At 36.4% G+C, this 17,754-nt stretch overlaps 1 protein-coding gene across 1 annotated transcript in view; it reads right to left on the bottom strand.

The window, feature by feature from the left end:
* MYBPC1 (myosin binding protein C1) overlaps positions 1–17,754 on the bottom strand; it is a 57,381-nt gene that overhangs the window by 25,119 nt on the left and 14,508 nt on the right. Inside the window, exons 10-18 of the mRNA XM_027594316.2 lie at positions 15,909–16,041; positions 14,255–14,379; positions 13,253–13,358; positions 12,147–12,313; positions 10,542–10,704; positions 9,479–9,585; positions 9,013–9,146; positions 1,690–1,849; positions 268–372 (exon numbers count right to left, since the gene is read on the bottom strand). Coding sequence (XP_027450117.1) covers positions 268–372; positions 1,690–1,849; positions 9,013–9,146; positions 9,479–9,585; positions 10,542–10,704; positions 12,147–12,313; positions 13,253–13,358; positions 14,255–14,379; positions 15,909–16,041 — 1,200 coding nt within the window. The remainder of the gene's footprint in view (positions 1–267; positions 373–1,689; positions 1,850–9,012; positions 9,147–9,478; positions 9,586–10,541; positions 10,705–12,146; positions 12,314–13,252; positions 13,359–14,254; positions 14,380–15,908; positions 16,042–17,754) is intronic.

Here is a 17,754-nt window from a genome sequence, read left to right on the forward strand (position 1 = left end):
GACTTATAGATATTGTAAAATTAGATATTAAATGTAAATGTCAAATAAAAAAAGAGAACAGGCAGTTAGATGATACTCATCAGAGTTATTTAAATCTCAAATACTTACAGAGAATTCCAAAATGTATTTCAATTTGAATGGATATTTAAAGTCACCGTATGGTAGGTTTTCTTCTAAATGCAATATTTTAAAAAATGTGCTCTACACTAATGAGCATAAAGAGGATTCCAACTCCACTGGCAGTTCCACAGACAAACATGTAGTTACCTAAGATTGGGGACCCTCCATCATAAGCAGGAGGCTCCCAGGTCATGATGCACCAATCATCTCCCACATCTGTCACATTTGGTGCCACTGGAGGATCAGGGATGTCTGTAGCAAACAAAAAATGGAATAGAATAGAATAGAATAAAAAAATAAAATAAGAGTATATGAGAGCGCAAATAAAAATGTTAATTGGAAAATAGATTTTTTATGATAATCATTGAAGCATTCTTTTCTGAGTACTTTTCCATTCTTATTGAAATGCACATAGTAACTAATTTAGGCAAAAAGTCATGTTCCATATGAGATAAGGGAAGGTGAGCCCAATAAAGATAAAAATAATGATGTATGCTAGTCCTTTAAACTAGTGTCACAACATTAGAGAACAAGCCCCATATGGAACTCAAGACACTTGTCCTTTACTTTGAAAATGGCAACTAAGAAATTATTGCCTAAATATCAGATGTGATTTTGTTTTGTGTTTTGTTTTTTTTTTTTTAACTACAAAGTGAACTTTCAGCAGAACTGAGTCAAGGACTAATTGTTGTAAATCAGTTGGAAGAATCAAGATGTTGACTGGTAGAAATCCAAGTCAAAAATGGCAAGTGACCATGTCTTGTTAACATAGTTCAGTGCCTGATAAAATGACCCTAGTTTTTGGTCCATTTGAAATATATTTCTTAAGGGAAAAATAAAGTGAGATGAAGAGACCTTGAGAAACTGGGCCCATCAATAATCTGCTGGACTCATTTCACTTGGTTTCAGGCTTAGGAATAATGTACTCAGGAGGTCATCTAAGGACTGATAAAGACCTTACTCTTCTACGATGATTGTGATGATGGAAATTGTTTAGCAATTGTGTTTCAGTGAATTTAGAGGGCACCGAAAGGGAATATAACTGTGGAGAGCTAATGACCAACAGCCCCAAATGGCTAACCTTAGTTATGCATTCCTGCAATTGGACCTCGAGGCAAGAAGAAAGAAGAGAAAGAAAAGGGAAGGGAAGGGCAGGAAGGGAAGGGAAGGAAATTTTAAAGATTTTTATTTATTCATTTGAAAGAGAGAGACAGAGAGCGCACAAGCAGGGGCAGACACAGAGGGAGAGGGAGAAGTAAACTCCCCACTGAGCTGAGAGCCCGACGTGGGGGTAGATCCCAGGACCCTGGATCTACCTGAGCAGAAGGCAGATGCTTAACCATCTGAGCCACCCAGGCACCCCAGGAAGGACATTTTTAAAAAAGGAAAGGAAAGAAAAGAAAATGAGTGGCAAAGGTAGAAAGATGGTGATTTATAAAATATAGCTATACTGTGTTTTTTCTTTGTTGGCTACCCAGAAGAGCCAAGAGAACCAAGAGCTGCCAAAGTCTACTCTGGATATGGACGTGTCAACTTGATTCTAGAAGTTTGTTGACCCAGAGGACTTACCCACAACTTTAATCTTGATGCTTGCATGTGCTTCCCCAGCTTCATTTTTCAGATTTATGTGGTAAACACCGGAGTCATCTCTTTCAGCGACATCAATGACCAGAGTACTGCTGTCAGGGTAAGATTCTGCTCTTATCCGGCTGCTGCCCTCCGTAATAGCCTAAGAAGAAGAGAAACAAAATATGGCATGACCTATATGACAAGGACTACTCCAGAGTGCCTTAGAACTTAAGCTGGATGTGGTGCTAATGCCTAAAATACATGTTCTTAGTGTGATCCTCCACCAATCCTAAGGACAAAAGTATTAACATTCCATATTACACAGCAGAAATCTGTGGGATTTGTCTCAAAAGCCCACTAACCATGAACTCACCAAGGAGAAAGTTGGAGGACTAAAAATATGACGGCAGAAGTGTTATTTTAGGAGAGGAGTCTCTTTGGACGTGAAATTAGAACACTTAAATTTATATCAGGAACTAATCATGATTTGCTTATTTCCTTATTATGGTTTGAAAATTTAGAAATACTGAAAAGGGTTGAAGAAGACCATAATGCTGATTTTCCATACAAGTTGTTGAGTATTGATTTTTCCCTTCTAATAGGACATGAAAGAATGAACATCTAAATCCCAAAGTAAAGACAGGGTAGGCTGGGCCTTCCATTATATTTTCTTTCTTTTTTTTTCTCCTCCTCCTCCTTCTCCCCCCTCACTTCTTTCCTTCTTTCTTTCTTAAACCAGAAATTTAAAACAGCATTCCAATGTTCTGATTCCTAGGTCATATCTCTTACATGACAACGAACAGCCAGTATACAAAGAGAAAAAACAGAGAAGGTCAAGGTAATTTAGAAACTGGGTAATTTTCTATTTTTTTAAGATTTATTTATTTATTTGAGAGAGAGAATGAGATAGAGAGAGAGAACATGAGAGGGGGGAGGGTCAGAGGGAGAAGCAGACTCCCTGCTGAATAGGGAGCCCGATGCGGGACTCGATCCCGGGACTCCAGGATCATGACCTGAGCCAAAGGCAGTCGCTTAACCAACTGAGCCATAGAACCTGGGTAATTTTCTAATAACTATTAAATTATCTCTTTACTCTTTTGGGTCTGGATTAGGACTCATACATCTTCAATAACAAAAGATTGTGACAACAATAAGAATACCTGTGATAGTTTATAGTTCTCATAATTCTTCTGTTTTATAATGGAACAAAATTTCCTCAGACTAGCTAAATTCTAATCTTAAGATTATAAAAGATGTTCTGCTTTCTTTTTAATGTGAAGAGAAAAATATTTATTTAGGGTAGTATTATATTATTTTCTTTAGTTTTCTATATTTTGTTTGCTTATCTATTGTGCTAGCATTTACACAGAGTAAAATTCACACTTTTTAGACATAGAGTTCTACGAATTTTGACAAATTTGTGTGGTTATGTAACTACCACCACAATCAAGATACAGACCATTTCTGTGACCCCCAACAGTATCCCCATGTTCCTTCACAGTCAACTCACTCACTCCACACTTTGGTTCCTGGCAACCACCAATCTATTAGTTGTCTCTCTAGTTTTCCTTTTTCTAGAATGTCATATAAAGGACTCAACCTGTACATAGCCCTTTTGGATCTATCCTGTTTCACTCAGCATGATGCTCTTTAGATTCATCCATGTTACTGCATGTATTACTAGTACCTTCCTTTTCACTGTTGAATAGTAACCTATTCTGTATTCCATGGGCAGTGGGTTGTACAATTGGACTTCTGGGTTGTTTCCAAGTTTTGACAATTATAAATAAATTGTTATAAACATTCATGTACAAGTTTTTGTGCAGACTTATGTCTTCATTTCTCTAGGGTAAATACCTAGGAATTTCACTGTAGAGTTGTATGGTAAGTGCATGTTTACCTTTATAAAAAAAACTACCAAACTGTTTTCCAAAGTGGGTGTACTATTTTGCATTCCCATCAGTGATGTGTGAGTCTTTAGTTGGTCCATATCCTTGTAAGCATTTGCTATTGTCAGTTTTTAGAAATATTTTTTTAAAGATTTTATTTATTTATTTGAGAGAGAGAATGAGAGATAGAGAGCATGAGAGGGAAGAGGGTCAGAGGGAGAAGCAGACTCCCCGCTGAGCAGGGAGCCCGATGTGGGACTCGATCCCGGGACTCCAGGATCATGACCTGAGCCGAAGGCAGTCGCTTAACCAACTGAGCCACCCAGGCGCCCTAGAAATATTTTTGTTGTTGCTGTTCAGCTTCTTTCATTCAGCATAATTATTCATCTAAGTTGTTGCATACATCAATAATCCATTCCTTTTTATTGCTAGTAGCATTCCATTGTGTGAATATCCTATAATTTGCTTATCTATTCACCTATTGATGGACATTTGTGTTGTTTGCAGTTTCTGGATATTATAAATAAGGCTCCTGGGACTCCTGGGGCTCCTGGGTGGCTAGTCGGATAAGCATCTACCTTCGGCTCAGGTCATGATCCCGGGGTCCTGAGATCGAGCCCCGTGTTGGGCTCCCTACTCAGCAGGGAGCCTGTTTCTTTCTTCTCCCTCTCTCTCTGCTGCTTCCCCTGCTTGTACTCACTTGCTGTCTCTCTCACTGTCAAATAAATAAATAAAATCTTAAAAAAAATAAATTATAAATAAGGCTACTGTGAAGATTTGTGACAGTAGATTTTTTGTAGGTTACATTGAATTTTCTACATCTATGATTATGTCAACTATAATAACAAAAAGCACAGTTTTATTTTTTCCTTTCCAATATAGATATCTGTTATTTCTTTTTCTTGCCTGATTGCCCTGGCTAGAACCTCTAGTACAATGTTGAATAGAAGTGGTGAGGATGGTGGGCACCTGGGTGGCTCAGTCCATTAAGTGGCTGCCTTTGGCTCAGGTCATGATCACAGGGTCCTGAGATTGAGCCCCCGCCTCATGTCGAGGGTGGAGTGCTGCTTTTCCCTCTTCCGTTCTTGTGTTCTCTTGCGTGCCTGCTCTCTCTCTCTCTCTCAAATAAATAAAGAAAATCTTTAAAAAAAAAAAGTTGTGAGGATGAACATCTCTCTTTTGCTCCTGATCTGAGAGGGGAAAGCATTCAGTCTTTCACCATTAAGTATAATGATCATTGTAGGATCTTCACAGATTTTTTTTTTTCATGTTGAGGAAGTTCCTTTCACTTCCTAGTTTTCTGAGAGATATTTATTAGGAATGGATGTTGGGTTTTGTCAAATGTTTTTCTGTGTCTATTGAGATGATCATGCTTATTTTTTCCTGGTTTGTTAATATGGTGAAATACATTAATTGATTTTCTTTTTTTTTAAAAAGATTTTATTTATTTGTCAGAGAGAGAGAGAGCACCAGCAGAGGGGCTGGCTGGCAGAGGTAGAAGCAGACTCCCCACTGAACAAGGAGCCTGATGCAGGACTTGATCCCAGGACCCTTGATCATGACCTGAGCCGAAGGCAGACGCTTAACCAACTGAGCCACCCAGGTGTCCCTGTCTTCTTCTTCTATCAACTACTGAGAGAAGAGTACTGAAATCTTTAATTTATCTATTTTTCTTTGCAATTCTATTATCTTGCTATTTGTTTTCTCCTTGTCTCATCTCTTCTTTATGCCTCTTTTCTTTTAGATTAATTAAATATTTTTTTGTGATTTCATATTATGTCCTTTGTTGGCTTATTAGCTATAACTTTTTGTTTATTATTTTAGTGGTTCCTTTAGGGCTTATAGTACACATCTTTAATTTTTCAGCCTGCCATCACGTGATATTACAATAGCACACCTCCCTTTCGACCCTCCTAGTTCTTACTTTCCATTTCTTCCCTCTTGACCTTATGTTTCTATTGTCATAAATTTTACTTACACTTTTGTTACAAACACCACAGTGCATAGTTATTATTTTTGTTTAATCAGTTAATTATCTTTTTAAGAGATTTAAATAATAAGAAAAAACTCTTATGTTTATCCATGTAATTATCATTTCTGATGCTTTTTGTTCTTCTGTGAAAATGTTTCCATCTGGCATCATTTTCCTTCTGACTTAAGGACTTCTTTTAGCATTCCTTGTAGTGCAGGCCTACCAGTGATGATTTCTTTCAGCTTTTATATATCTGAAAATAATTTTATTTTGCCTTCATTTCTGAAAATTATTTTTTATTTAATATAGAATTCTAGGTTGATTTTTTTTTAGAATTTGTAGAATTTTTTAGAATTCATCGAAATCGAGGTTGACAGTTTTGTCCTTAAAGATGTTCCTTCACTGTTTTCTCACTTGCCTTGCTTCTAGAGAGATCTGCTATCACTCTTGTCTTTGTTTCTGTATATTTAATGTGACTTTTTTCTCTGTCTGCTTAAAAATCTTTTCTTCTTTCTTTTTTAAAAAAGATTTTATTTATTTGAGAGAGAGAGCGAGAGAGAGATTGAGAGAACAAGTGGGGGTAGGGGCAGGGGGAGAAGCAGACTCCCTACGGAGCAGAGAGGCCTACGTGGGACTTGATCCTAGGACCCCAGGATCATGACCTGAACCAAAGGCAGATGCTTAACCGACTGAGCCACCCAGGCACCCAAAAATGTTTTTTTCTTAATCACAGGTTTTGAACAATTTGATTATAGTGGGTCTTGGTGTGGTTTTATTGATGTTCCTTGTGCTTAGATTTTATTGGGCTTCTTGTATCTGAAATTTTATTTTTTATAAAATTTGGAAAAATTTTGACCCTTATTTCTTTATATATTCTTCTGTCCTCTATGGGAACTCCAAATACACATATATTTTCCTGGTGAAGTTGTCCCAAAGCTCAATGACGTCCTTTTTTTTTTCCCTCCAGAAAATGGAAACTCATTTTTTTGGTTAATAAGTTATTATTATTTTTGTTTTTAAAGAGAGAGAGTGGGCTTGAGGGGCAGAGGGAGAAAGAGAATCTTAAGCAGGCTCCACGTCCAGAATGGAGCCTAACACAGGGCTCAATCTCACAACCCTGAGACCATGAACTGAGCTGAAATCAAGAGTTGGATGCTTAACTGACTGGGCCACCCAGGTGCCCTAATAAATTATTTTTTGAAGCAGATTTAGACTCACTGAAAAATTGACTGGAAAGTACAGAGAGTTCTCCTATATACCCTTCCCCACACATGCACAACCTCCTCCACAGCTGACATCCCACATCAGAGTGGTATATTTGTTACAGCTGATGAACGTACAATGACACATCATTATCATTCAAAGTCTACATTTACATAAGGGTTCACTCTTGCGTAATACATTCTGTGGGTTTTGCCAGATCTATAACGACAGGTGTCCATAATTATAATATCATATGGAATAGTTTTACTGCCCATAATACATTTTATATAGGGAGCCACAGAGTGACACTTGAGCTTGTACTACTCTACCAGTCCAACCTTATTTATTTTTCTCCTCCTCATTCACTCTGACCCAGGCATGCTGGCTTTTTCTTCAACTCCTTCAACACATCAAGCTCATTTTCTCCTCTCATCTTGTCCTTTGCACTTGCATTGACTTTACCTGGAAATCTTTTTTCTTTAATCTTCACATAATGGTTTCCTTGTATTTCATAGAGACTCTTGTTATTTACCTCCCAATCACATGCTAATTACATTACCCTGTTTTTAAAAAATCTTCATAGCACTTATTACTATCCAAAGTGATTTTGCTCATTTATTTATTTAATAATTTATTGTCTATTTCTCTTCCACCTCATTCTCTGAACCTATTAGAATGAAAAATGGGCCACACGCAGAAGAATGAACCTGGACCATTTCTTTACACCATACACAAAAATAGACTTAAAATGGATGAAAGACCTAAATGTGAGACAGGAATCCATCAAAATCCTAGAGAAGAACCCAGGCAGCAACCTCTTCCTCCTCGGCCTCAACAACTTCTTGCTAGATCCATCTCCAAAGGCAAGGGAAACAAAGGCAAAAATGAACTATTGGGACTTAATCAAGATAAAAAGCTTCTGCACAGCAAAAGGCAACAGTCAACAAAACCAAAAGACTACCCTGACAGAATGGGAGAAGATACTTGCAAATGACATATCAGATAAATGGCTAGTATCCAAAATCTATAAAGAGCTTATCAAACTTGGTACCCAAAGAACAAATAATCCAATTAAGAAATGGGCAGAAGACATGAACAGACATTTCTCCAAAGAAGACAAATGGCCAAGAGACACATGAAAAATGCTCAATATCACTTGGCATCAGGGAAATATAAATCAAAACCACAATGAGATACCACCTCACACCAGTCAGAATGGCTAAAATTAACAAGATGTTTGCGAGGATGTGGAGAAAGGGGAACCCTCTTACGCTGTTGGTGGGAATGCAAGCTGGTGCAGCCACTCTGGAAAACAATATGGAGGTTCCTCAAAAAGTAGAAAATAGAGCTACCCAAAACCCAGCAATTGTACCTCTAGGTATTTATCCTAAAGATACAAATGTAGTGATCTGAAGGGGCACCTGCACCCCAATGTTTATAGCAGCAATGTCCGTAAGAGCCAAACTATGGAAAAAGCCCAGATCCAACAGATAAATGGATAAAGAAGATGTGGTGTATATATATACACAATGGACTACTACCCAGCCATAAAAAAAATGAAATCTTGCCATTTGCAATGACATGGATGGAACTAGAGGGTATTATGCTAAGTGAAATAAGTCAATCAGAGAAAGACAATTATCATATGATCTCACTAATATGTGGAATTTAATAAATAAAACAGGATCATAGAGGAAGAGAGGGAAAGATAAAACAAGACAAAATCAGAGAGGGAGATAAACCATAAGATACTCTTAGTCATAGGAAATAAACTGAGGGTTGCTGGAGGGGAGATGGGTGGGGGGATGGGGTAACTGGGTGATGAACATTGGGGGGCACACGATATAATGAGCACTGGGTATTATATAAGACTGAAATACCTCTAAAACTAATAATACATTATTAGTTAATTAATTGAACTTAAAAAAATTTAAAAAATAATGAAAAACGATCTTGTTTACTGTACATAAAAACTTGCCTGGTGAAAAAACAAACAGCAACACACACACGCGCGCGCGCGCACACACACACACACACACACACACACACACACACACTTGCCTGGTCACATAGTAAGTAGTTAGGAATATGAAAAGTAAATGAATGATGATTATATTTGCCTGAAAATCAGTGATCTTTCTTAATAAAAGGAATTATATCTACACGGAACCCCTGTACATATATTTCCTTTCTTTTTTTATCTGACTAATAGAACGCAGGAAGTGGGATGGGCAGTGTGTGTATGTAAGTAAAACAAACCTTATCTGCTCGGCTCCACATGGCTTTGGGAGGTGGCTCTCCAGTGATGGGAATCTCAAGACGAAGCTTGTTTCCTGCAATTACTGTCACTGTATTGTCAGCATCAAGACCATCCAGGATGATCTTAGGAGGATCTAGAATATTAAACATGGCCTTTGTTATCGGACAATCATTTCCATGTGAATATCTAGGCTAGTACTTTGCTAGTGCTAAATATTGGTAGTAACCAACACTTTATCTGGCCAAAAAGAAAATAAGAGAAGTCAAAGAAGTTGGTGCCTGGCACCTTGCAAAACAACTTCACTATAAGACTTCTTAATAATCAACTATTATAATTAATGACATACCAATTCATGTACTTTTTCTTTAAATATCACAGTTTTGAATGTGTTATATTTCCAAGATAAGCAAACAACAACAACAACAAAGCAAGAACACAAAACTCTGCAATGATTCATCTACTCACCAATAACATGAACTTTGGCAGGCAAAGTAACAGAGTAGGCATCTGGTGCAAATACATAATCACCTTCATCCTCAATGACAGCATTGGCTATCACTAACTTGTGGATTCTAAGGAAACAAGAAAAACATGTCTAAGAACTTACAGAGATTTAGATTGTTTATGGCCCAAGTGAAGAAACATCCGGCCTTTATCCGATTAACTTTAGTGCCGGCTGGAGAGAAAGATCAGGAAACAGAGAGAATATGAATGTGAAGGCTTAATTATCCTATTTATTGACCTACACTAAATATTCATTTTGGAGTATATGGAATTATCTGTTCAAATACAGCCTGCTTATTATGCATGCAAGAGTCTATTATTCCTTTCTCATCATACAGCTTTAAAAAAACCCTAAAATATAACATCTCATTAGTGCCATACTTTAAGATTTAAGAAATTACCAAGAATAATCTTGACTTTGGCTTTATATGCCAAATCTAAAAGCAGTAGTTCTTAACTTTTTGGGGGTCAGTGAATATCTGATAGACACCATGGATCCTCTCTCTAGAGAAAAATGTGTATTTTTGTATACACAGACCTTGCTTACAGCTTCAGAGATTTATGGGGCCCCCTGAAGTTCATTCATGGTCTCCTAGGATTCACAGATCCAAGGTTAAGAACTCTTGCCTTAGATCTTTGCTAGATTCTAAGGTATTATGTCCACTCAAAAAATTGTGGGAGGTCACATGACACATATTAGTTAAGGACCGTTAATCCATTTTGATTCATTCCTTAACTAGGATTCACTATCAACCCTTTAACCTCATGTTTAGATGGAAAGAATCAGTTGATGGCTTTTGAATAGACAAAGTACCATGCCATGAGGTGCAGATAAAGGATCACTGGTAGAACAGCATGTAGAACAGAGAAATCATATGTTCTTGCTATTTGGAAGCAAAGAACCAGACACAGATCCTCTCTTTATGACTACTCTCCAACACTCCTCACCAAATATGTACTTTAGGAAGTGGAGAAAGTGGATATGGGGACCAGCCCTCCCTTACGGGCCACCTAACTTGCTTACCTTCCCTTGTGAACAACCTTTAGACGGTCACTTTCCTGAATAGGTAGGCCATTTTTAGTCCATTTTCCTGATATGTTTTCAGAGATTTCACATTTCAAGTAGATTTCTTTTCCAAGGTTCACAGTTTGATCAGTCAGAGGTGTCAAAATCTTCAGAGGTTTCACTAGAGAAAAATAAATAATTATAGGTGCCAAATTCAAACTCCAGACAGGCCAAGATGGTATCTTGTTTTGAAAATGAGAATTTGTTCCAGTGCAATTGATAAGTTGGGGACAACTGGAACATAACACAGATTTTGTGTTTGATGATGCATAATTTAATTCATGAAAAAGAGAAAATGGCACCCAGCTGATTGAGCCAGGTAGGACTGCACAAAATGCACACACACATACACACACACACACACACACGTCAAACATCTACCAGCTACCTGAATTCACCCACGTGGTATGGCCACACTCATGCACATCTGAGATTACCACTGTCCATTCAATTTCAAATAACCTCTTTCTGTCACTTCACAGTGGCTCACTCGCTGCAACACTTCCCACACCACGTACACAAGCAAATTTGAGGTCTCATTTAACATAAAGTGCCATATTTATTAACTATTTGACCTGTGTAAAACTGTGATACTGTTTTTTTTTAATTAGGTTCTTATTTTTTTTAACGTGTGGCTGACAGAATTTTTGAGTGTTGTGCCCATAACCTCACTTTCCCCACTAGTCTTGTGGTTTTATTGCATGACTTTGTACAGCACAGTGATTTTAGAAATGCATATATTGCATTATAGCAGAACTGACTGTAATTGCTTTAAATGAATACAAATATAAGGTAAGGATCTGCCTATGGTTGAAACACTTTTTTGATATTAAACTAAAATGGCCACAGTTCTGTGAAGCATAAGGAGCGTAACTGAGATAACCTCTGAATAATTCAGTGATCTTATGGATCACAATTGGACTAAGAAAGAAGTAAGGAAGCAAGATTTCTGCTCTGCATGTATTACCAAACTTCCTGTGAGATTTGCTATTTTAATTTTCATGGCTAACTGGAAGAGACAGACTCTGCTGTTGAGGACTAACTACTATTCAGGGGCATTTGGGGAAGTACATATATTCTCTTATGCCTCTGGATTCTGGTAGCAAATGAGTTCTTACAATGTTCTCATTTGAGCCTCCTTGGTTTGAGCAACTTCCTTCATACTCCAAATGTAATTGCAGAATGTTGAATGTTTATTTAATGAATAGATAGCAAATTCACCCCTGGGTTACACAAACATCAGGATTTTATATCCTATCTAAGTATTTACCCATCTATTTATGTGGTCTTGGGATTAAAGTATTCTTAACTATTTGGATAATTTCTCTGACAGGTGATTTTTATACTCCCCACTACTGCGTTTTACTATTAAATTGAGTAGTCGGTTTCTATCTCAGAGACCCTGACTGATATGACATAGACACTTAGTTAGAATGGAATCCAATTTTACATATTTAAAATTGCCACAAGTAGAAATCAAATAGATTGAAACTAAAATTGAATTAACAAATGCAACATCAATAGTTAGCCAACTTGGAAGACACCCAAGGAAATCTTACTTACAGTCGACACTAAGCTTAGCAGACGACTGTCCTCCCGTTGTCATTACAGAATATTCGGCACTGTCAGCCTTCGTTGCTTCTTCTATGATCAAAATATGTTTTTTGCCCTCAACTTTAATTCGGTATCTTGATTTTGGACCAGGGATAATCTCCTCACCATTCTTAAACCTGAGTTAAAATAGATTATAAAATAGATTATAAAAAGAGTTTTATAAAAGACCCTTCAGAAGATGGACATTATTGGTCTTGTTTTTTTGCTATATCCTGGAATCTACGAACTATTTGTTGAATTAAAGAACATATGGATCATTATATCAAATGGATTAGTGATGTAACAAGTATTGTCTGAAAAATTACATTAGAAGAACACATAAGCCTCTTCTTCCCATTCAAGATCAATCCAATGAAGATGCTAAGAGCGGGTATTACCTCTTGACCCACACTAGTAAGAATAGCATCATTTAATATGTTCTAAAGTTAGCTATGATTCTAGATTAGAATGAACATTCTATTCTGTATGAATTACCACAGATACATGCTGTGTAATTTACTCTACTTCTCAACAAAGCATTTCATTTTAGGATTCTGAATCTCTTAGCTTTAATTTTGAGGTTACTCACATAGAACTTGAGAAAACACTCCCTATCCAGACCCCCCCCCAAAAAAGCCTTTATTTTTTAAAGTAATTGGTGATTCTTAGTCTAAAATATTTTCCTGTGGTACTATAACAATAAGGTAACTGGGGATTAAATGAAAAATATATATGTAAGTAAGTTGCCAGCATGGCATAGTGAGAGTAAGCAGGTGTAGAAGTTAAGAACATCCACGGGATCTGGAGTCTAACAGACCTGGGCAACCGTGAGTCACCCATTTCTTAGTAAGTGCCTACTTCCCTACATTTACCAATTTAGATTTCTGGATTGATTTCTAGTTTCATAGGTGAAAAAACCCCCAGTATCTTCACAGTTTTAGATACCATTTCTACTAACAGGAATGAGGTTGCTATTCTTTTTTAATATGTGTAAAAGCCATTTTCTGTTCTCCAATCTATGAAGGCACATTTTTTTAATCTATTAAAAATGGACAGACCTCAGGAAAGCTATTTACCATTTCACATTGGCATCGTCTTCAGACACTTCACATTCTAATTCCACTCTTTCCCCACAGTAAGCATTTGTATCTTCCAGCTGTTTGGTTACTATAACTGGAGGCTCTAGTGTGAAAAAAAAGGAGAATCAGAATCATTAAATGTCCAAAACCTGCTCAGGACCACAGATTTGTTCACAGACGAAAGACCAACAGCAAGAAAGTATTATCTACCATAGGGCTATGGTTAGATGGTGGTAGATAGTAGGTGGGTTTTTTTACACCTCTTTTGGCAAAATAGATAGCTGGTAACCCTGTGTAGGTTTCCCCAATTTTCTCAGAACTCTTCAAATCAAATAAATTACTGTTCTGGAGAGCAGACAAAACATGTGTCAAATATCCTTCTTTTGGCAAATGAGAAACCATGTGGCATACTTTTCTGATGAAGGAGAATCTGTAACAGTATGATTCTTTGATTCTGGTTCTAGACGGATGATAGAGATTGCAGAGCTGTCTGTATTCAGAGGGCTCATGGACACCCTCTGGCTCTTTCATAATGTTTTAGTCAATGATCATCTTCAGCACCCTCAGTGTCAACCATTGATACCCTTTTATTAATGAAGCTGGTTTCAAGAGAAATCTATCTGTGACCAGCTGAATGTGTGAAATGAGAACTATCCAAACTAGAGTTTGTTGGGTTTCAGAAACTATAACCAGAATAATTATATACTGCTTGCTTGAGTCAAAAGCATGAGGCATTCTGACTCACCTGTTTTTTTTTCTCCCCTCAGCTTTTCTAGTCTTCAACAAACTTCATAATGAATTAGGATATACAATAACTGCCAGTGTAGAGGAGCTCCCATGCAGAGCCAATGTAACACCCAGGCTAACCCATTTCTAGAGGTACTATTACCTCTGCTCTAGAGCTCAAGAGCTCAACCTGTCATGTTCATTTTGATTACTACCCTTGGGAGGAAGAGTGCTCAAGGCTGTTGAAAACTACAGTAAGAGATTTCACCTTACCTCTCACAAAGAGCTCGGTGGAACATTTCTCATCACCAGCTGTCACATAATACTCTGAATCATCCGTCAGCCCACAATTATTGATAAACATGATTCTTTCACATCCTTTATGTTCAAAGATGTATCTGTTTTAAATAGGAGAGAGATAACAGTCTGTGAACTTGATTTTATTCTTTATTACCAGCATATCTGGCTTATAATTCAGTAATGTTTGAAAGTCAGGGATATAATTTTGATCTGCAATTTATGTAGCACACCTTATGTAGTTTACTTAACACAAAACATGAGGCCAATTGTTATCTTTCTAATGCATAATGTAATGCATATGCATATTTACACATAATATGTAGTTTCTGTATTTTTATAGAAGGTTTTCATTTCATCTATAAGTTAGTACTCATATATTTGCTATTTAATTTTTTTAACCCATTGTTGGAAAATGGGGCTGGCTGAGGTTGTCAGAGAGATTTAGAACTCTGTACATTTTTTTAAACGACCAGTTCATCTAGTTTATAGGTAGACAGGGACTCAAATTTACTCATTGATTCACTGATTCCACTCATTGCCTAGTGCAGTGTCACAACAGATTTTGTTAGGTGAATAAGTGATTATACGGTTTAAGAAATAATATGAACTTAATCACTAATATAGGCAGTAATTTTATAGAATGTGATGGTCTTTTAAATGAGCTTAAGAACTAGTGTTATCATATCACAGTAACCACCTACTAAAAAAGAAATTGAGCATTTGGACACAAAAAAATAAAAGCCAGGAATATCACAAAATTTAATTGTCTGTGATCTGAATTATGGATGAGTATATTAGGGCATTAAAACAGACTAATGAAAAAAATTCTCATTTGGAAAATTCTCAAATTGAAGACTTCAAGAATAAAGCATTACACAACATTTTCTAGATAAAGGAAACTGATGAAAATTATGTTTTTGGTAAATTCAAGCCACTTTCAAGAGATTTTTATCAGACTAAACATTATCAGCACAAAGTCACTCTGTAGGCATGGCCCCATTAAGAAATTGGAAACCACCTAATTGTATTCCAGAAGCGATAGATTTTCAGGATTAAAGTCTTTTATAAACGTGCATGTGACTCCTGTTAACTTAAAAAAATATACTGGAATTGAAAATCTCTCAGGCTGAGAAGGATCTCTGTCAAGTAGTTTCATAATAGACTAGTGATACCATCAGGCATCAGGGATTAGTCTGTTTCCTTCATTTGAGAGAGGGCCAAAAAATAAAACACAGGCTTTAGATGCTCTTCCAGAAAAACAAAAGTTCTCTAACTATAAGGTGTTATTTCCAGTTGGTATATCAAATATGTATTTCAAAATTTTATTTTAAAAATTGGGAGAAGTTTGACAATGCTCTGAAATAATCACATATGACCTATATTGACAGAAAACTGGAAATGGAATCACTCAAAAATGGTTTGTATAGAATTAAAACATAAAAAAGGTTTTATTTATATAGCATTATAATTTTAATGGTTCCAAAATATATGAAAAGTTTTTACTCTCCCTCCATGTGATTTTGCATTAAAAAGATATAACTAAAATGTGTTTTTATTCACAGAAAATTGAGTCAAACTATTGTTAGATTTATAGAGCTATTACTGATTATTTGCAAAGCCCACTTACTTTGTACTGGGTCGAATTTCTTGACCATTTTTATACCATTTCACTTCCAACTTTGGGTCGGCCAGTTCCACAGCAAACCTTACTCTGCCTCCTTTATCAACCTGATATGCAGGATCAAGAATTTTTGCAAAAGCTGGTAGAGAGAAAAAGCAAAAACTATGTCAATATGTGCAAACATACGCTATGAACTTAAATAGTCAATGTATGTATAAGAAGCTAAAACTAAATGAAAAATTGAGACTTGAAGTAGAAAAAAAATAGGAATCTTCCGAATTATCCTCTATATTTTAGAATTCTGTGTTAATTTATATATGATAAGATGCTTTAAAAATTTGAAGAGAATCCATGTGTTTTTGAAAGAAACATAAGAATTATTGAAGAACAAAGAAACTGAGGGTTGCTGGAGGGGAGGTTGGTGGGGGCATGGGGTAACTGGGTGATGGGCATTAAGGAGGGCATGTGATGTGATGAGCACTGGGTGTTATATGCAACTGATGAATTACTGAATTCTACATTTGAAACTAGTGATGTACTATATGTTGGTTAATTGAATTTAAGTTTAAAAATGGAAGAAAGAAAAGAGAAAAGAATTATTGAAGAGCCTTTAAAAGTGACTGTCCTAATTCTTCAGGAAATTATAAAGCCTCCAAATGAAACTGAACTTGAAGAACATGCCTATTCTTCTGGCATGATTACTATCAGGATTATTGGCATTATCTTTGTACTTCTTGTATGTCACAGACAGTTTTTTATCACAGAGTTTATGAGATAAATTCAATGACTCATAAGATTAAATTGAATGCCTTTGACTAATTGAAATAGTGGGCTTATCAAAGTTTTTGTACTGTGGAAACTTGCCCAAATAATGACACATTTAAAACACTCCTTACCTATATACGGTTAGGAACTCAGGATTTCAAAACATTTTAAATAACAGAGAACATAGTAGTTTAAAAAAATATTGTCTTTGAAAGGTCCTAAGCAGATATTAACCTCTTTTCTTAATTTAATAATCTTTCCCTGATTTTAATTATAATACTCATTTAGACAGTTTGGAAAATACATACAAGTATGGAATGCCTCATGGAATTTTTATGCTTGCATTTCCATCATTCCAATTTTGTTATACTTGCTTAAATAAGCTCACTTCTTCATATTTTAACATGGTAAACACTAACTTTAAAAAAGTTATCTATCGGGATGTCTGGGTGGCTCAGTCTGTTAAGGGTCTGCCTTCGGCTCAGGTCATGATCCCAGGGTCCTGAAATCGAGCCCCGCATCCGGCTCCCTGTCTCCCTCTCCCACTCCCCCTGCTTGTGTTCCCTCTCTCGCTGTATCTCTCTCTGTCAAATAAATAAATAAAATCTTTTTTAAAAAAAGTTATCTATCATATACCTCAAGACATCAATTCAGAGCTAAGCGATAAGAATTAGGCCAGTGTGGGGAAAAGAGATGTTCACATGTTTGTGACTGTACCATCTCAGACACCTCTCAAGAATAAAACTTCTAAAAGCTTTGAAGTTTGGAAATAGTGGGAATGGCTGAGTTTTGTAAACACAGCATAAACAAAGCACTTCTATATTTCTCTGGGCCCAATTGCTCAACAAGTTTACCATGAGGTTTAGAAATAAAGGGCAGGTTTTTTTAAAGAGGTGGTGAGAGACTTTAAATTCTATTTGGATACCCAGGTTAGGTGCCTAAATAAATAAATAAATAAATTCTATTTGGACCTTAACAAACAATAAACAATAATAGGATTGATATGTTACCTTGATGTGTCACAAAACGGATAACTGATGATGACCAAGTACAGGAAATTCTGAAGAGCTTATGATCAATTTAAAAT

This window comes from Zalophus californianus, chromosome 9 (assembly GCF_009762305.2).
Source record: "Zalophus californianus isolate mZalCal1 chromosome 9, mZalCal1.pri.v2, whole genome shotgun sequence".
NCBI lineage: Eukaryota > Metazoa > Chordata > Mammalia > Carnivora > Otariidae > Zalophus > Zalophus californianus.